A 21,402-nucleotide genomic window follows, 5' to 3' on the forward strand; every position below is an offset into this window, starting at 1 on the left:
AATCTATATAATTATAGCAATGTTGGGCTACTGGAGATATGGCAGTGACATAAAAGACTCTATCACCTTAAATTTTCCTGAAAAAGATATGTGAGTAACGATTAACTTATACATTTTCTATTATTTTTATATTTCACTACCTTTGAACCTACGTAAATTTATATTACAGATTAGGTCAGGTTATTAAAATACTGTATTCCCTGGCTATATTCATATCATATGGCCTTCAAGGCTATGTGTCTGTGTACATATTATGGACTCAGTATATAGAGAAACGCGTACGAACTAGAAAGCTTCTTTGGCAGTATCTGCTACGCATTTGTCTTGTTTTGTTTACATGTAAGTAACTTAGATTATAGGGTCTTTTTTATTTATTTTGTTTCTAATCTATACAAAACTTCTCGTTTTAGTTATTTTAGCAGCGACTGTACCATATCTAGGCTTCATCCTGTCGCTGGTAGGAACAGTCAGCTTATCATCCTTAGGTATAGCCTTCCCCGCCATCTTGGATATTTCCGCGAAATGGCCAGATAATTTGGGATGCCTGAAATGGCGACTTGTTAAGGACATCATTCTTGTTTTTGTAGGAGTAATCGGCCTGGGTGCTGGAACTTTTAGCTGCATTTATTCAATTGTGGTAGAGGTGTCAAAAGGATGGACATGACTTTCCATAGGCGCAGAACGCCAGATCCAGATTTGTTTTGCTTGAACTTGTGAATTTCTTTAATAAACGAAGTAAATTATTTACTGTTATCATATCATGTCAGGTGTAAAGTCAACTTGTATATTCCAAAAGTTTAAACAATTCCCGGCAAAGAGAGTTTTCATTTCGTGCGTATCATCAGCGGTTTAATTTTATTGCTGTTTTACGTTGTTTTCAATTAATTTCAAAGATCTAGTACCGATTGGGTACTGGACTTTTACAATAGCGAATAAAAGAAGGCTACAAAGTAATTAAAGATGAAAAAAAAAATTTCAAATTTTTTTTCCGAGTTCACGAACTTGGAAATTTTTTTACAGGTAAGCCATTGCATGGGACCAGATAGTCTGTTTATTCAGCTTCAATTTCCTTGTTATTAAATTTCGATACGACCATTTTTCACCTAAAAAATCACTGTCAAAAATCACGGAAAAATTTAGGAAATTCTATTGACTCTTTAATTGCATTAGTTTATAAAAAATTGTTAGGGACAAAATAGTTTACATCTGCGTTGATAATGTTCGCTTCCTATAAGAGATAAGCCTTTATCTGAGTAAATATACTTCTAATATGCACACATTTGATTGCTGCAACAGACATCTGTCGAAAACCGTATGTCTATGTCATAGAACTAATCCAACAATACGACCTTAAGAACTAAAAAAAATGAATTACAAATAATTACACAAAACGAATAAGGTTTCGCGTCGAACTGCAAATTAAAGTCTCCAGCATCTGTCACAACTTCCTCCGATCGCCGACAAAAGAAAGTGCAAGTTTCGAAAACGACCCGATCATTGTACTCCACTTTTATGGGAAGAAAATAATCCGAAAACAAAATAGCAGTGGTTAAAACAATGGAGCAGCGCCAGCATCTGAGAAAGAGTGAGATTCACAGCCTTCGCGATGACGCAATGTCCAGCTTTCCCCACACGCTCTAAGCCGACTCGGTTTAACCTCAGAACGGCATTTTAGTTGGCTTTGTAAGGCAGCAAAACAAGTGACTGTGACTTTGCTACCTACACCTCAGCGTCGAGTTTTGGCCAGTGATACTTTAAAAGTGAGAGTGGTTTCACAAAGATGGATGTTTCGAGGTAGTTACGGGAGTTTTGGATAACTTTAGACCCCTGGATGGTGAGTTAGTTGTGTCGACTTGGATTTATTATTGATGGCGCATAAACTTGACTTTGACCAGCGTTGGTATATTATTAGATTCTCGTCTGTAAGAGGAACACGGTTTTTCTTGGAATGTTTTCCAGGAATCGCAAGGCTAATTTTAGAAATGACACCAGTCAAATGTAATTTCAAAACAATTTATTGTACCTACATCAAAAGTTTCAGTGAAAGATCAGTTTTCCAAATGTGACAACAAACTGTAATAACTAAATTGGTTTTGATATACATTTGATGACTTTTCTTATTAATTTAGCAAAAAAGGGAAAAGATTTTACCACCTACCGACATGGGAAAATATTTCACACAAAATTCCATCATATAACTTAAAATTTTTGATAATACAAGCGTTTAAATTTGATTTTTCAAATTCCTCGTTAACACAAAGCTGATATTTGTTGACAAGAATTGACCACCTGGATAATTTTTGTGTCTCCTACAAGCAAAAGGTACGTGTGACAAAAAACTAGTTTAAATATACATAAAAGTATGTACTTATGTAAAATATATGTACACAAGTACGTGATGTCAATAAAGCGAGATTTGATCTATAAATTACAATTTCAAGGATTTTTTCAAGTCAATGAATGACGATAACTGAGTCAGTGTAGCCTGAAAAACAAACAGCTATTGTTGATTAAAATAATTCAACACTTATTGTTAATTAAATATGCTGTTGCATGTCCTAAAAGGTTTATAATTTATTATTCGCTGTTAAATAAAATATAATATGTAATAATGTGATACAACATATTGCTTGAAGTTTTTGGCATAGCATTGTATAACATTATAGTTCTTTTTGGCGTTTAAAGGACCTTAAAGCTTATGTTTTGAAAATGGTGCAAGATTTATGCAGTAAGTATAAAAAGTATTAAATACAAAAACACTACTGTAAAAAGTCTAATTTAATTAAGTTTTGAATATGTCTTCAGTTATCAAAGCTCACTTATGGACCAGGGCGGATCTGTTTTGAGGTGGATTTGAGAGGGGACAAGCAAATTTTGTTTGTACAACTCACATAATAAAAGTGTAGATCCCTAGATCTGGGCGAGGTCCGGAACATTTTCAAAATAGCTAAAATGTTTAAAAAATTTACTTTTGGAAGAATATTGAAGAGGAAAAAAAGTGAATTGAACTTCGCACAATATACTGTAAGTTAAAAATGTTTAAATTTATTACCGATGTTGCAAAATAGCAATAACTGATGAAAAAAAAGGCAAAATAATCGAGTTCTTTGGATATATTTTTTTAAATATTTTAATTGCTCTGAGGGCATTCTAATTTTGGTAAAAAAAACTTTAGAGTATAATAAAACAACACACCAAATTTCATTAAAATCGGTTCTATAGTTGTCGCAAAATAATTTTTTGAACAAAATTTTGAAAAAAAAGCGTTCGAATTTTCAAATGTTGCACAGCCTCAAATAAAGCATCTAGATACTTGAAAATTTTTTCACATAGAAAAGACCGCTCAACCATTCAAATGGTTTTTGGAAAATTGAAATTGGTTGATTAGGACAGCCACAGTAAATTTTTAAAGTTGACAATTTTTTTTTAATTTTTAAACAATTAGATTACATTTATCAATTTGCAATTTAGTATTTTTCAAAAATTATAATTGTAAGGTACTATTTTTTCTTAATTTTATCTATATTTAATAATAGAATTAATTTCTATATAATTTTTTTAATTTGCTTAAACAAAAGTTATTTAAATAATTGTAATAATTATAACTAAATATATTCATATTCAGAGTGTCGAAATATATACGTAAACAAATGTTTTCATTGAAATGCAATAGCATAGGCCCTATGCTATTGCATTGTATATTTAATGCATAAATAATAAACTTTGTTTATAACAAGATATGTGCAAATTAGACAGTTGGCATTACGATATTCGAATTCCATGGCTCGCGAGACATTGGATTAAAAAAAAAAAAGATCGAAATTGGTCCATTAGAACCCGAGATAATGCAATTTTTTTAGTACCTTCGCATTTTGAACCTCCGAATTCAGTCTCGGAGCGAAAGCCCCCTCCACAACTTTTCGTGTTTTGTGTCACTTTTTGCCCGTGCGAGCGACAGCTTTTCCGATAATTTATCTAGGTTGCCGATAACTTATGGATATGAAATTTTTTTTCAGCTTAGAACTCGGAAAAATTAAGCCACTGGATCAAAGATTATTGCTAAATTGTTTAACGGTATTTTTGAAAAAACCTATATTGCAAATTGATAAAAGTAATCTATTGTTTAAAAATAAAAAAAAAGAGTATCAACTTTAAAAATTTACTGTGGCTGTTCTAGTCAACCGACTTCAATTTTTCAAAAACCATTTGAAAGGTTGAGCGATCTTTTCTACGTGAAAAAAATTTCAATTATCTAGGTGCTTATTTGAGGCTGTGCAACATTTTGAAAATTCGAAAAAATTTCTTCAAAATTTTTTTCAAATAATTATTTTGCGAAAACTATCCAATCGATTGTAATGAAATTTGGTGTGTTGTTTTTTATTACACTTAAAAGCTTTATTTTGCCAAAATTAGAATGCCCTCGGAGCAAATAAATAGTAAATTGTGTAACGAGTGGGGAAAAGTTGCCAATAGCGCCACGCGGACGCAGTTGACGCACGAGCGAAGCGAGTGCGGAAAGCGTCCAAGTGGCGCTATGGCAACTTTTCCGAACGAGTTGCACATAAATTTTAATACTACCAATAATAAGTAATCACTACGCCACTGGCTCGTCTAGCTATATAAAATCTGCTGCATTTATTTTACAATTTGTTGCATAAAATGCATATCTGCCATTTCTAAATTGATATACATAATTTCAAACTCCTTAAAGTTACAATAAGGACACAGAAAAGGAAATAGAGCTTCTTAATTGAGTAATATAATCATATATCAACTTAATATGACGTTTATCAAGTAATAAGTAAAACCATGAAGTATTAGAAATTTATTCTAAAATAATTAAATATGAAGAAAAAAAAATATTATTCGGAAATGACGAAAATGTAAGACTTTTTTTTTAGAAACTTGACAAGGAATTAAATATGGAAACGTTTTTCTGAGGGCTTTAATGACAAGGCACCCCCGAATCTACACTACTAGTCGACAGATTTATATAAAAATATAACCTTTAACTAGTTCTTGGAAAAATATGCTATTTTTAAAAAACTTTAACGCCCTCTTTCTTGGAAACTAGTAACTATAATCCCTTTATTCATTAAGGCGTTTGGGTCTAAAAACGAGTCAAAGAATCACCCCCTTAATTTACGACATGGACTTAAAATACACCCTGTATAGCAGAATCTTTTTAATCTAACGATGACAACTACGTAGTATCTACCGGCGTGGTATTCTCGTTACCGCGATAAGAAGCGATTCGCTGGAGTTTATCTTCCTACTTGTAATAGGATAGCGGTATCTTGGAGACCGCTGTTACATATAATGCCAACCGTGTCTTTTAATTTACCGACTGTACATAGTTCTAGGCTGTACAAGTTTGTTCCTTTTGCATTCCACAGAAACAGTCAATCATTTCTTATTCCTACGATTGCGAAACGTAACCGGCTGGTTGATATGTCGTTAGCGGTTGTACATTCCGTTGTTTTCAACGAATTAAGATTAATTATGTGTTAATTGGATTGTTTTTATCTCTATGTATTGTTTGTTAATAATTACACTTTTAGTTAGGTATAAAACGGTGCAAATTTTCATAATAACTTTTCTAATAATTTTTAAAATATATAAAAGCTATCGGTTTGTTACGATTTTAAATTGAGGCTTCCATAGGGGTATATTTATTTGATAGAAAATTATCTATGATTAAAAAAATGGTGTAATTAGTTTATTAGATATATTATTTCAACCTTCATTATGCTCATTGCATGCACTTAATAACTACATATTCCAACGTACAATGACTTACGGTCGTTATCAGCATGTGTAAGGAATGTTGATGTGAATACATGCCATACTAAAAATATCTGACAATAACTTCGTTCCTTGTATTAATATTGTCCCCCAGGGTCCGGGAATTGTCGCTCTAACAAAATTTTCACCCCTATCTCCAATTTCCACCCTCTAATTCAATAGCTCTCCGCGGTTCTTTCATCTAAAATGACCCTTTGAACGATTCTTGCAATAAAATTGCTTGACCATCATAGTTCCCTTTAACCCTGTTTTTTTTATATACAGGGTGTCCCTGAAAAGGATGGACAACGCTTGACCACAGGTTCCTTGGATGAAAACTAACTTACCTATATAAACTAATTTTATATTATTTAATGTGTAAAAATGCCAGTTTTACTCGAAATCCATAAACGATATAAACAAAATCTAAAATAGTGCTTATTTTTAAAAATATAAATTCTGTCGTCATTGGCATACACACAAAAAAGTTACGGGATAGCCAGTGGCGCACAGGCACTAGAAATAGAACATCATGTATATGTATTATCTCCAAATTCTATATTTACCTTGCCTTTATATAAAAAAAATAAGTGTACCAAATTTGAAGTTTCTAAGAAAAATAGTTTTCAAATTATTTGAAAAAAATAGGTTACCTATTCTATATTTAGAAGGCTATATCTCAGTAAGCGTGTACTTTTGTATATAGGTAAGTTAGGCTAAATAGTCTTATTTTCATCCAAGGAACCTGTGGTCAAGCGTTGTCCATCCTTTTCAGGGACACCCTGTATAATCAATAGCCAATTAGTTGTATTCTGTATTTTGATATTTTTTTCTCAAATTTTTCCTAATGTTCATTTCTTTTATATATTTTTTCACTCGCCTCTGTGTTTATCTTGTGTATATCCCTTATACAATTTAATCTCTAGGCATCCAACAAAATAACAGTTTTTTAAACACCACTGTTATTTTTAACTGAGCACTTTTATAAAAAAAAATACATAATTGCTTTTTCAAGGATTTGATTTAGTCAGATTTTTTCCAGACGATTAGCTATGGTTATGAAATAAATTAAAAATTAACCGTACTTTTTGATAAGCAAACGGATTACGTGACCTTTACCGACATTTTAAAAGGTTAAACAACTTGTTACGTGCAGAACCTGAAGTTTTTCAGGCGTCGTTAACTCTTAAAACGTGTAAAAACCTGTTATGTCTAATCTAGTTAGCGACATTTAATGCTGGGAACAAGACCGACCAAAATAATTAATGCGACAACGACAACACTTGGAAGAAATATGCGGTCGGAGGTGGTGAGGGGATCCTTGACCTTTACATACCCCATAAACCGAATATATGAGGTATTTTCCGACATTAAAGAAGATAAAAATGTCGAAACTCTTAATTCTATTACTTATATCAAAAATAACATTCAAAAATTGATTCGAATTAATAACTTTTATTATGTAACATCAAAATATTCCCCTAAAAAGATACAGGGTGTATTTTACGTCATTTATTTGCCTAATTATGAGGATAATACAAAAAAAAGTGTTGTAATCAAGGAATGGGATGTCCACCTAAAACTGTTTATCCTCACGATCATTCTTGCAACATACATATACAGCAATAAGCTCACCTACCCATCTATCCATTATATGCGGTAGGCGTTGCTGTTATTTCGTCATCCCACTCTTTCGTGAAGGTGTAAGAGAACAGGCGCAATATATTATGTATTATCTAAAAAGTAACCGTAAAAATAGACTTATCTTCATTCTTAATGATTATGATTAACGACGAGAGAGCTAATAGCTTTCACTTAAAACAGTAACACAAGATAATTGCAACTCATTAGTAAAGATTGTGTAATAGCTTATTACATAGGAAAGTACCTCAAGTGTGAATTCTTTAGTTTGTTAATGGGTAGACCGTGGTATAAATAGTAGTACAAACATTATACTTGGCAGGAAAGTGAATAACTTGTATATTTGGATAAAAATTAAAAGTTTTTCTATGAAGGAGCTTACAATTTTCTTTCAAGAAAACATAAGTTTGATTATAATATGCTACATTTGTCTTGAATGATTCCTACCTGATAGTTTTGAAACAAATATGTTTACAGTTTATGATGAACTGTAAGAGATATTGTAGCTAAAGTCCGAGATAATAAATTTCAAAACTATAAAAGAATTAAATTATATATATATATATATTTACAAATAATATAAATTCTAAGAAAAATGATAGATTGCAGCAAATATTTCACATAGTTTGAAGAAAGTATACACATTTGAATAGAATAAAATAACATTTACGGCAAATAATTCCATTTAAAACTATCTGCTGATTCAAATGCTTTTTTTTCAGTGTGTAATAATAACCTTTTATCAAAATATCTTTGTTGTTATCTTGCTTATGGATTGCCCATGGTAAACCATGTTCGAATAAAAGTTCCTTCGCTTATTCGCATATCACTTTCAGGACTGTTGACATTAAAAGTTTAACGTTCGACCAAGTCTCACTTTCCAATTTTTATTTCAAAAACAAAACGTGGGCACAAAACTTGCACTGCGGGTAACAAGTCTATATATAAATATTAGTCAGAAAACGCCAGAACTGGTTTCGCCTTGCATAATAAAGGACTCGTATTTTATAGCGGTACAAAGACAGATCGAAAAATTATTTAACCATTAGAAAGTTGATCACACGTGAGAAAAATGCTGGCAACTGTTTCCTTGCAGTTTAATTTTGTCGTTGGCTCGTTGAAACCTTTAATGAAGCTTTAGCAGAATCCATGATTTAATTTTAATTTCTTGATTCAGCCTTTGGGGCATTTAACTGCGATTGTGATAAGAGTAGTATCAGGGTAACTTAAATAACAATTAGCATATGTTACCATTAAAAATAGTAGCTTTTTAAACAAACTATTACGTTATTTTTAAAACGTATCAGTTAAACGTTTTTCTAATTTTCCAGTTTGATCCTTTATTAATGGTGCTTTTTTAGTTTTTGTTTCTCAATAAATGTTGTCATTGTCAGTAAATGTATGTCCTGTTTGCAAGGTTAAAGGAATTAATGGGTATTTACGACCAGTAATATTTTTTTAAATACATGCCTATAATATCCATTTTACAGAAAAACAGAGTAATAAAAGTGACATTAAATTTTAAAACTATTTTTCAATTATTTCATTCTTGCACCAGCGTGTTTCTATTTTCAGTGGAAAAATATGTTTAAACTCTTTTTTAAATATATGTCTTTGTCTTTTGGCGTTTTCTGAGGTTTGTGCCAAGAAGTCCACGACCACCCAGGCCTTAAGGGAGGAAATTGAACGCAGTATCCACGAAAAACAGCCGTATTTATATAAAACGGTCTTGGAATATTTCGACAAACGAGTGGGGCGATTTGCCCGATATGCTGTTCCATACATAACCCTATACTATACCTATACCTTATGAACCAAAAAAAATTTACAATTTTTAATTAAAAGCCTGTGTTTTCTATCAAAATTCTTCCGTGCATTTTGGGATACCCTTTATTTAGAGTATACAAATACGAATAAATAAAGATAACTGTATACTCCTATAATACCTATTATTTAATAAATCATACTTAACCTACAAAGCAAATTATGCGCTATGAGGCTGAATACATCTTAATATTCTTTGTCGTTAAAATGACATTAGTTATCACGTGTATTATCTAGAACAATATATCATTTGACAATATCATGTTCCTTATATGATTTAGGTGTCGTATATATATATTGAGACAGATATGTATAAACAGATTGCTATCTACGAATATTTTTCATAAATCTAAGTTCTAACTAAGCAAATTTTAAATATATCTAATTTCTTTTATTAAATATATAATCGCGGATTCGAAAAGCTTAGCTGTATAGTATTAATAATGTGATGTGCTTTTCAATCGATTGCTTATCTTCTGCTTTAAAATAAGAACAATATTTGCTCTTTTCTATGTAGCAGGAGAGTAATATGTGGCAGGAGTGTATTTCCAAAAGGTTTTCATTCCTTCACTGTTTTTAGTAGCAGCGTGAAGCAACCAAAGGACATCAACAAGATAATTGTTTAATAACAAACCATATTAACCGATATATGACCTGCAGTGAATAACAGTTAACTTAAAAGAGCAAATATAATCGACCTACCTAACCAGCGTCATTTCTAGTAGAGTGGTTGATATTGTAAAAGTAATGGCAGTGATGAAATTGTTAACAACGCTGGCATCCTTGAGGAAGAGGTGTAAATAAAAGATTAAATTATGCACGCCAGCCAAGGCTATCGACGACAGATGTTAAATTTGAGTTCAGAAGTGTTTCATTTTTTATGCTCCTTGAAATCGATTCCTCTAGTCTTAAATAAACTGTCAGTCGACATATTTATATTGCAAAGAGGTTTACAAGCACCTACAGCAACCGGTTGCGGTTGCCATTCTTGACCGGATTATTTTTCAACAATGAGAATTAATTAAAATGTCTACTCATTAAGGAAACACGAACAATCCATTTGTATAATTACTTGCAGTGTTAGGAACAAATGCGAATAATATTGACGGCACCTCTTTCAAAATACCAGACTAAAATTTGTGATTCAACATAATTTTTTGTACGTAAACTGTTATATTGAATAATAAATATGATTGATTTGACACTGTTATTTATAGAGGCTTATTATATAATGTAAGGTATTGGCGTGGGTACCTGGTTTCAAAACGTGTAACAGATATTGGGACATACGTTTTTTATCAGATAACTTCAGTATTTATTAGTTCGGCTTAAACAGCTTAATTTTTTGTATTTTGTTGCCTTAACTTTTATTGTAGTACACTTACGAGACAAATACTTATCTGCAACGATGTGGAATTCCAAAACAGACTTTCCTTTTCTGTGTAAATAACACGAAAATGTAATTGGAATTTGTAAAGATAATATGTTTAAAAAATCGCGGTTGGTAAAATAAGATCTAGATCTAATTTGTCACTTCATTTCTTTTAGTGGAAATAATTTGTGAAATGCTTGTTATCGTAAATTCTGGTGATTAGCGAAATATGTAAGCAACTCATTGAAAAGTCCACTCAAGCCTAAACTTGACCACACTGGGAAGTTAAGATCAACCGGTACTAGAAAATTAGAACGAAAAACATGATAATTGACTGTTATTGCGAGAAATTACGGAATTACAAATATTTTCATGGGAACAGAACTGAGGTGATGACTGGAACTGAGCTCCGCATTTTTATTTATTTACGTAATAAATAGAGTTTTGGTACTAAACAATGGATTCATTCTACACATAATTTTTTGTATTTTTTTATTCTATTAATTAAATACATGGGTGGCCAAATGAAAACGAAACAGAGCCATTTTCAGGAACTGCGTCAAGATTGTAGAAAAACGCTCAGACCCGTCGATTTTAGATTAAAGGGGGACATTCTTTGCTGGTATTTTTGACTCCGCCGCTTATAAAATTTAAAGTCTGTTGTAAAGAGAATTGTAAGAGCTTTCAAAAGAAATATTACTCAACCCCCAATGCCATTTACTCGTAAATATTTTGGGGTGGTGCTTAACCTTGCTTGGGGGTAAAAAATACCAGCAAAGAATAATCTAAAATCGACGGGTGTGAGCGTTTTTCTACAATCTTGACGCGGTTCCTGAAAATGGCTCTGTTTCGATTTCATTTGGCCACCCTATAGCATCTGCTTAATATTCCAAACAGTATGCCATTAAGTAAAAATAAATAAGGCTTTCTAACCTTCTGAAAAGCTGTATCGGGTAACCTAGAAGCAACTCATTAAAATTCTCACACAGCGAAACGTCAACATCGTGTTCATATGCATTTCATGCTTAGCAGCCGCAAATAATACATTATGAGTCACTGTATTTATTTAACACTAACTTTAAGAAGAATAAACTAAAGAATTGCTTTAACCTTATTTCTCGTGTGTGTGTATACGGCCTGAAAAAAGTAATTACATGACATTTTCCGCCATTTGACCACGGACATATCGCATCTCCAATAGCAAAAATCTTCATCAAAAGACCAGTCGACAGTTTTGGTAAACATATCTGTCATTAGTTCCTACATTAACATTTTTTAAATGGCCTGTAAAGTACCGTATATTTTAAAATTAATTCCTAACGAGGATATGTTAATATTTCTCATGTAATTTTTTTCAGATGATCCTGACGTGAACATCTCGCAAAATGGTTAAACGGGTAGCCAAAAATCACTACATAGCCTCGCCCAGGCACAACGAATCTCCCACTCCTGTCCACGTGACCAGAAGTGCCGCATATTCGGACGGTGAAGAGAGCCAAAGGGCACCTTCAGAGAGGACCCTGTCAGAATACACTTCTGTGGTAAGGTAGCCTTAGGTTAAAAAAAATTGGACCATATATACGTGAATTTTTACACTTCGCCAACGTTTGGACATGAAGCCTTCCTCAGGGCTACAATAAGAATTTCTATAATAAAATTATATCGAGAATAATTACTAAAAAAGTTTTGTATTGAATGTAACCAGATCTTGGCAAATCCATATTTAAGTATAATCCCTGTCCAGTTACGTTTATGCTCTGTTGGGAATTTATGCGGAATGACATGTCCTGGGAAATTTTTTTTATAAAGAGCAGAAATAATTAGTAAAAACGTGTGAAATTAAGACAAATCATAATTTTACGGGTTTCAACAGCCTGCCTATATTTTTTTTATTTAACTATTTGCAAAAAGCTAATAAATCGGTTAACGGGTAAGAGTGGCATTTAATTTAGCGTCAAACCACAGATCTTTGTCTTTGCGGGCGTTCTTAGACACGTTGGTCGAGATGCATCGTTATTTAATACTAATTTTACTTCGAACTAAACGAAAGATCACGTATGTTGGAAATATTTCAAACAGGTACTTGTGGTTGCGCAGATAATGTAACTACTATTGTTATTTACAGAATTCTTGGTATTTATACGCGTAAGAATCTGACAAAATTTAAGTATTAACAATAGAATAAATTTACAATGGAAAGGAAGTTGTAAGATAGTTTCTCGTTAAAACAAACTAAACAGCAAGACTAACAATTTCTGAAACTATTATTAAAGACTCTACAACCCTTCAACGACTTAAAAAAGCGAAATATGGTTACTGGAAGGGGACTTGTTTTGGGGGGAACACTCGAATCGATGTATTCAACGTCAAATAACGGAAAAGGGATTAATTTTACGTGTACAACGCTACTGGAGTTTCTTGTAGTACTCAAAAAGACCTTCAAAATGAGCACTTAAAAAAGTTAATTAGAGCAAAATTGAAGGAGTTATCGTCAAAAACAAATGGGTTGCTCATATTTTTTAAGGAAAAATGAGCAGTAAACGCTGTACCATTTCCATCAGAATTCAAATTAATCGTAGACCCTTTACAGTTACTTTTGTTTTAGTGTTTTTCATACGATCCTGAAGTTAGACCGGTTTAGAATGCGTATTTTTTGTATAACGTACTGTAAAAGTTGAAAACGTATTTTTCATTATTCAAAAAAAATATATTTAAATATTTAAAATGCTTTTTTGTAGGAGTTATGCTAAAAATCAAATCAATTCATAAGCAATGAGGGAATTTTTATTGTAAATAATTGCACAGTTAAAGCATTCCAAGCTTTTAAAAAGTAATTTTTTATCAATGGTGGTTTTTAGGGGTTGAAAGGGAAAAATTCTTTTATAAGCTGTAAGGTAACTTTTATTTTAAATAATTGCACGATTTAATCATTCCAAACCATTAAAAAGTAATTTTTTATCATTATTTTTTGCATAGGGGTAGTTTTTAAGGGTTAAATAAAGGGTCAAAAAGATCAAATATATCATAAAACATGTTCCAGAACATGGAACATTATTTAATCTTTGTGCTTGAACAAGATTTTTATTAATAAAATGCATAAAACTTTATTTTTGCAATTTTTTTCACTTAGGGGTAGTTTTTACCCCTAAAAAACAAAAAGCGTCAATCGGGCTTATGTCACTTTTGAACTTGAGCCTAAGACGAGCCTTATTCTAAATTTTCATGCAAATCCATGCAGTTTCAAAGAATTCTGAGGTTACAGCTGATATTCAGCTTCAATTACTGTACTATATATGTTCTCTTGGATTATATCATCTTTGTTAGAGACGGGAAACAATTTCTAACGACCCTGAAGATGCCGTAAACCAGAGACAAAACGTTGACCTCCATTGACGTTAACAAAGCGAACTTTTGTTGACTTAGCTTCGTCAATTGGCTTCAATTCCGTGGCTTCCCTTCACCTAACATTTCCATTATGGGTAATAAACTAATGTATAGGAGTTACACACGGATTTTTAGAATGTAATTCTGTACAACCATGGCCTACAAATTATTTAATTTCGCCGCTTATGTCTAATAATCCACGGCAGTCAAACGACAGTTGCAGACTCTATAAAAGTGTATGTGTGGTGTATGTACCGAAAGTTATATCAAAATATTTTACTTTAGCATTATCTAGTCAAGAGAACGGGGTCCAAATATCATAAACAGATAACCAAAACGAGGAATGAAAGGAATGCAGCATAGGATAAGATATAAGATCTGTATCAATACATAGTTTACCTTTATTTACTTGCGGCTCGTATCGCGACTGAACGTATTACTTATAAATGTACTTCTTTCATTGAAATTGGTGTGGAAAACAGTTTGGTGCATAAATAAAAATGTCTGCGAGGGCGTACAACCCCCAGTGGGATTTAGAATCCATCGTGACAGTAACAGTCACCCAAATACTGTGTAGTGAAAAGTATGTGAACCTTATAGCCGAGAAAATTCGTAGCAAAATCCAGCAGCAATTGGACGTGAGGTTAGAAGAGCGGAATTCGCTTTTACTAAACAGGATGAAGTACATAGAAGAAAGGTTGGAACGTAGCGAAAGACTAAACAGGAAGAAAAATATTAGTTTTGTGAAACAGAATAATGATAGTGTGGACTCGAAAGACACTTTAAACCGTATTGACTTCAGCCTTGAAAGAGATGTCATTAGAGACTACTACGGTGCTGAAACGGTAAGGAACAAATCTAATAAAACTCAAAAGAGTAGAAGTGTGTTATTTCTTACTGAAAACATCAACCGGATGCGGCTCTTTTGAAAAGATCACGATATTATCCAACTTCCATTTTTGACAAGTCATCTCGTGACTTTTTCGCATCTTTGCTTTCGCCGAATGAAACATTTCTGGCCTTAAATATTATCTTTAATAACAGTAATTGATCAGAGTTAGATAAATATAAATACTGGTTTCTATAACAGGAAATTACGTTGCACAACTCTCTAAAAGTCTTATCTTTCTCAATAGGTATCGCCATAATGTATCTAAAAGTATTTTGTTATTTTAAAAATGGTGTTTCAAAGGAAATCATTGCAGCTTAAATTCTTAACATTTACTGGAATTCGTGTCCAAAAAATACCGTTCCAAAAGTTCAAAGATCTTTATCTAAACATGTAGCCAACTTTTAGACAGTGGCGTACTATAATTTACTTAAGTGAGAACAAAGGGGGAAATTTTTAATCCGCTTCAGCCACATAAAAGAAAAAGAACAAAGTAAAATATCCGCACGATTTTTAAAGGCAGGGCTTAACAAACAAAGGATAATATGGAAAGTACATTGATTAGAGGAATTTGTGATTGTAAAAGTATTTAGATAAGACGGAGTCAATATCATTCATATTGATCACGCTATGTTTTAAACAAGAAAAAAATTATGAATATAAAAATAATAAGTTTATTAAAAATTTGGAGTTAACTTTTGATAAAGCAATAATTTGAATCAATGATTGGTACCTAAATTTGAACATTTTCAAAGAAATTAATGGAAAAAGCTGCACAAAATGGAAAATCATTTAACAATGTAACACTAGAAAAGTTGGAAAAATATTCTGTACATACGGAAAGTCTATGCAATTTTTGCCACGTCGCGTCGCTCGAAAACTTGTGATTACACTGGAATGCCACGTATATACAAATTTCGGGTAATGACAGGACAGTGACATCTCCAGAGCAATTATTAGATTATTGTAAATATGCAGGTAGATAATTAAGGGAAAAGTATTTATGATAAAACTAATCTGGCAATCCAGTAGGTTTTAAAATTTGGTATGTAGGATTGTTGAAATAAGCAATTTCATTCCATTTTATGACTGGGGTTATTAAGAAAAAATGTTATCTTCGTTAACTGAAAAAAAAACAATCATGTTTAATCCGCTATTATTATTTTTGTTTCCTAGTTGGTAATAATGTTTGTAACCATTTATATATGATCATAGAGTAGATAATTTATTGAAGCACGGAAGCAACTTTGTTGCACTGTTTCAAAAAATTGTTTAATTGAAAAATTAGTCACACAGCTCAAGAGAATTATTATTTGTTATACTTATTCCTTATTTTTCCAAAATAACCACGAGTCGCTTATGAAACTATAAATACCAATTACGGTACTTACGAAGACATCATTAGATTGAAGCAAATGGCTGATAGTTATTACATACACTCCTCCAAAGTAGACCATTTCCTGAACGAAATGGAAATAAATGACGTTGATTTGAAATCGCAGTTACCAACTGCATTTACCTCAGCAGTAATGGATTTAATAAGTAAATCTCTAGGTTACCCGGAGCTTTAACGAATCCATGTCAGAAATACGGTGACATAACGATGATTATTGCCTTGATTAAACTTTGCGCCTTTTCAAACTACAGGGGGCAAAGTTTAAAGAAACAGCGAATTCACTTGATTCCCATTTTAGACTAGCGCGGATCTGTCGAAATATCCCTCTTCTTGGATGTAAGAGGGGACAAACTAATTTTGGAATACCTTCAGTTCAACTCACATAATAAAAGTGTAGATCCCTAGATCTGGATGAGGTCCATTTTCAAAATTACAAAAATGTTTAAAAAATTTTAAAAAATACCTATTTTATCAGAGTTTTTTACTTATATCTTGGAACCTATGCATTTTGGAAGAATACTGAAGAGAAAAAATCGTTTTAGAATTAAATTTTGCACAATATACTGTAATCTAAAAATATTTCAATATATTGCCGATGTGGCAAAATAAAAATAATTGATGAAAAAAAGGCAAAATAATCAAGTTCCTTGGATAATTTTTTTTTTAAATATTTTAGTTACTCCGAGGGCATTCTAATTTTGGTAAAAATGTTGCACAGCCTCAAATAAAGCATGTAGATACTTGAAAATTTTTTCACATATAAAAGACCATCGATAATAAATTTAAACATTTTTAACTTACAGTATATTGTGCAAAATTCAATTCTAAAACTTTTTTCCTCTGCAATATTCTTCCAAAATGCATAGGTTCGAAGATATAAGTAAAAAACTCTAAAACTTTAAATTTTTTAAACATTTTTGCAATTATGAAAATGTTCCGGACCTCTCCCAGATCTAGGGATCTACACTTTTATTATGTGAGTTGCACTGAAGGCAATCCAGAAAAAAATTTCTTGCCCCCTCTCACATTCACCTCAAAACAGATCCGCCCTGGCCCATTTGGACTAGTTAATGTCCCTGAGAAATTACTTTTATTTAAAGCGCTTTTTGACTATTGAGCTACTAACCATTTTTGTTCGGAAAAGTCCGAATACCATAAGAAAGGCTCATATTTTCACCCAAAGACATTTTTGTAACCCCCCCTGTATATAATTGTCTGTACAGTTATTTTCATGTCACTATTTTATTTCTTCCAGCCATATACGATAGTAAACGAACGAAATGGTCGAAAATACGACGGTACCCACCAAAAAGGCAGCAGTTATCAAAACGGTCATCACAGTTCACCGAGGGCACCGTCTGCTATGAGCAGAGGAAGCGGATATGACACGAATGGATCTGATATTTACGTCACCAGTGGTGCCTATAAAGCACCTTCAGAATACAGGTAACACATAATTTGTTTTTACGATATGAAAAATGTCTCTTAAATGTATACTAATCTGGCTTCATATACCTAAAGAAAGTTTACGTCTATTACTCTACTTTTTTATCATAGTATTTGCATAACCCAGCCAAGCTGCTTATTAAAATCTTAAATAGTAATTAATTCTCACGAGTCTAAGCGCAGGCACGCTATTTTTATAATTTAACTCGATAATATTAACCATTTACTTCCACGAGATAACAATTTACAAACGATTTAATTGCGGCTAATTTGCATAATGCATTTTCTTGAAGACGCAAGTATATTAAAATTTAATAGCACGCTTTTACTCCTCTTGTATTGTAATGTGTCAATCTGTTATGAATAAATTTTCTGATTTATGTGAGAAAAACAGTTTAATTACTCTTATTATTTTTGTTTCATAAGATTTCATATCCGTTGCACAAAACAATTGTCTTTGTGTTTCACGATGTTCCACGTTTTCTCTCGTTTTCTCTAGCGTAGATTTTTATATTAACAACTTTTGTCTGCATGACAAATACTGGTATAAATATTAACCCACTGCATCCTGTTTCATAGAATTTGTTAACTTTAAAAACATTTTTGGCGTGTTATGTCACTGCTTCCCGCGTGTTATGTCACTGCTTCCCAAAAATAATTCGACGTCAAAATCTGTGATTACTGAGATATTTTATATATCTGTTAACGTTTGAAGTACCTAATAACGTGAATGTGAACAGGAATTTCATTCCTATTTAATCGCAATACGACACAACTTTTAGTACAAAAATGTAATGATGTCATTAAATAATCAAGAAATTGGAATTTGATTGGAAGTTTTTCATTTTATAGTTTGGAATTTATCATTATAGTTAGTCAAATATCTGAAAAATTTTATGAACCGTACTTTTTAATGTTAAGGATCTTTTCAGATTATTAATAGAAAAACAAGTTGTAAATAATTTAAACCCAAGTTTAGGATAAGCCATCAAAAGACAATACAATGAAATATCAAAATATTGGCAAAACAGCAACAATTTGAAGTAATTTATAAATGTGGATCTTTTTAGTAATGACGTCACATACGCTAAATAATAGGCAACCCCATAAGTAGTTACATTGTCATGAAGAATTTCTCAATATTTTAATTAGATCGATTTTCGACCTTATGTACTTTGGACATAAGTGCCAAAAAAATGGCTTCTTTGTCATGATCTTAAATATCGCCTTATCCTGGCAATATTAATAGTATATTAAACAAGGTTTGAAAACGCCTCTTTGCACACGAGCGAGACATAATAAAATTTCCAGGGTCGTATTTAAAAAAATGAAGTTGATGATGGTCCTGGAGAGACGAAACGTTACATATAAAATCGATTATGCCATTCGATAGAGAACAAAAAGTGGTCATGAGAAAGTGTTCTTTTTTCAATATCACCTCAAACAAGACTGAAATGAAACAAAAACGGATTTCCAAAATTTCGTATTTTTTCAAATATTTCGAATACTAATCATGTTAGCCTTGATTTTTTAGAGGCATAATGTTGGTCCCCTGATTACGCAACTATTTCAACTATGACAATTTGTTGCGGGTTGCCTAAATATGTGACGTCACACTAAAAGAGACTATTGTGACCACTATGAATGATCTTATTAGTTGTTTTATATGACATTGCAAGAGTAATTGAAGATGAACGGGACTGTAGTCCTCAGAGTAGTTATTTCCCACAAAGCGACTATTCATAACACCTAGATTAGTACATAGGTCGCTCTCAACCAGCAGATACAAAGATTTCCTTTGCGCAAGTAGTCGGTGAATAGCAGTAACGTTTAAGATGTGACTACTTCGTAGGTTATATCTCACCCACACTCAAAACTTGCTTGTTCTTTTTGTCTACTTTTACTGGCAACATTTTCTCTCTCCACATCTTTATTGTTTATTACTCATACTTTAAAATTTATTCATTTTTTTTCAGTCGAAGTTCGCGAGCTCGTGCTCCTAGTCACTATTCGTACAGGAGCGGCGTGGCGCCATCTGTAGCCAGTACGGCGAAGTCAAGGTCGTCTCGAAAAGCAGGGATGACCGTGGAAGCAATGGCGACTCCAAATCCGTTCTGTCCCAACATCAAAGGCATGTGTTGCTTGATGTTGCTGTTGAATTTAGGAATAATTCTCGTTACATTGGGATTCGTCATCGTCATCCAGTTTTACGAGCCTGTCTATGTGTGGTAAGTAGAAAAATGAACAGCGGGTATATCTAAAAGTCCAAAGGAAACAGTTGGAAGCATAGAAGTTTTTTTATATATTCAATTAGCGGAGAAATATGTAGCAATCGTTTTTTTTTTAATTATTCACTTTCTAGACCAGACATACATACCTATCAGTATGGTTTAAGTACATTGCAAATTAATCAGACCTTAATGTTAACTGATTAAATGTCCCAATACTGATATCTAATCTTTTAATTTATCTGCTGTCTTTATTAAAAAAGAATGCGATCTTAATACCTATAGAATTCTTAAAACAATATCAATTTATCGATGATGAATTACCAAATAATTTCCAGTTCAGTTTGTCTGCAGATAAATGAAATGGAAAGTGCAAACTGTCCGAACTAATAAATGAATTTCATTCTTAGCTGCTTCCTGTTTTATTTGGAGATGTACAAAATACACATCTCCTTTTGTATTTCTTCTCAAAAAGACAGCGATATGTCCCGAAAGTCTAAGTACCTTTTCAAAACACTAACAAATCTCTTTCCGTCTTTACAGGATCCTAGGGATAGTCTTCCTAATCTTCGGTTTCCTAACCCTGATAGGCAGCTTGATATACTGCGTGATAATATGCAAAGACGTGAAGAATCCGAGAGAGGTGAACCCCGAGGATATGTACTGGACCCACCACTGGCAGAAGAACATCGGCTCTTCGGAAATTCACTATAAGGCCGGTGAAAAGTACGCTGATGATCGGTACAGTGACCGATACTCCGTCGGCAAGCTATCTGGGAAATATTCCGACAGAAACGCGAGATACTGAGATGGCGCTACTTTGAGTAACTTATTTTATGCGCTGTTCAAGAGAAAACTAACATGTAGGATTAATTTTTATGGAATAACGACGTATGCAAAGGAAATAAAAGGACAAGTAGTCCTTTTTGTTGTGGGAGAATTTGTTTTTGTCACTGAAACCTACTATTGAATACAGGAGAGTTGTAGTGGACCAAGGATTGATTTTTTAGTCTTCAAATGGTGAAGTTTGATGATAAAAATGACTCGAATATGGGTGAGAAGAACACAAAAAGCTGTATTAAAAGGAGCAAAGTTCTAAATTCAGTATCCTTTCCATCAGTTAACCAATTAATAAAACTAATTCTAGTTGTAAATAAAATGTTTGTAAATGGCTAATACCTGCTTTTTGGAACTTGATGTATGTGATATTTTGTACGTATTGGGTTGGAAAACCCCAAGATTCATATTTTATTTTCCTAAATATTAAACGTTGTTTTATAAATAATTTTATAATTAATTATATAAAAATGTAAATATTTCTAAAATATTAAATTATTTTGTAAAGTATTTGTGTATTATTTAGCTAGAGAAAAACGTGTAAAGTTGAAATAAATTGACGTAAAGATCCAAAAAATAGTGGGAAGCCCTAAGGAAAGAA

The 21,402-nt window shown here is 32.4% G+C and overlaps 1 protein-coding gene across 2 annotated transcripts; it reads left to right on the forward strand.

Annotated features, from left to right (window-relative positions):
* The first annotated feature begins 1,647 nt into the window (after positions 1–1,647).
* LOC108907620 lies at positions 1,648–21,273 on the forward strand. 2 transcript variants are annotated; one of them, XM_018711364.1, is made up of 5 exons: positions 1,648–1,834; positions 11,980–12,162; positions 17,546–17,736; positions 19,713–19,964; positions 20,508–21,264. In XM_018711364.1, exons 2-5 carry the CDS (start codon positions 12,007–12,009, stop codon positions 20,770–20,772), a joined length of 864 nt encoding a protein of 287 aa, XP_018566880.1. In that variant the 5' UTR covers positions 1,648–1,834; positions 11,980–12,006; the 3' UTR covers positions 20,773–21,264. The 2 variants fall into 2 exon arrangements, with proteins under 2 accessions (XP_018566880.1, XP_018566879.1); XM_018711363.2 differs by lacking the exons at positions 1,648–1,834; positions 11,980–12,162 and adding an exon at positions 14,445–14,850 and having other exon boundaries at positions 20,508–21,273.
* The last annotated feature ends 129 nt before the right edge of the window (positions 21,274–21,402 follow it).

The sequence above is a fragment of the Anoplophora glabripennis genome, unplaced genomic scaffold (genome assembly GCF_000390285.2).
Source record: "Anoplophora glabripennis isolate ALB-LARVAE unplaced genomic scaffold, Agla_2.0 scaffold51, whole genome shotgun sequence".
Classification (NCBI taxonomy): Eukaryota; Metazoa; Arthropoda; class Insecta; order Coleoptera; family Cerambycidae; genus Anoplophora; species Anoplophora glabripennis.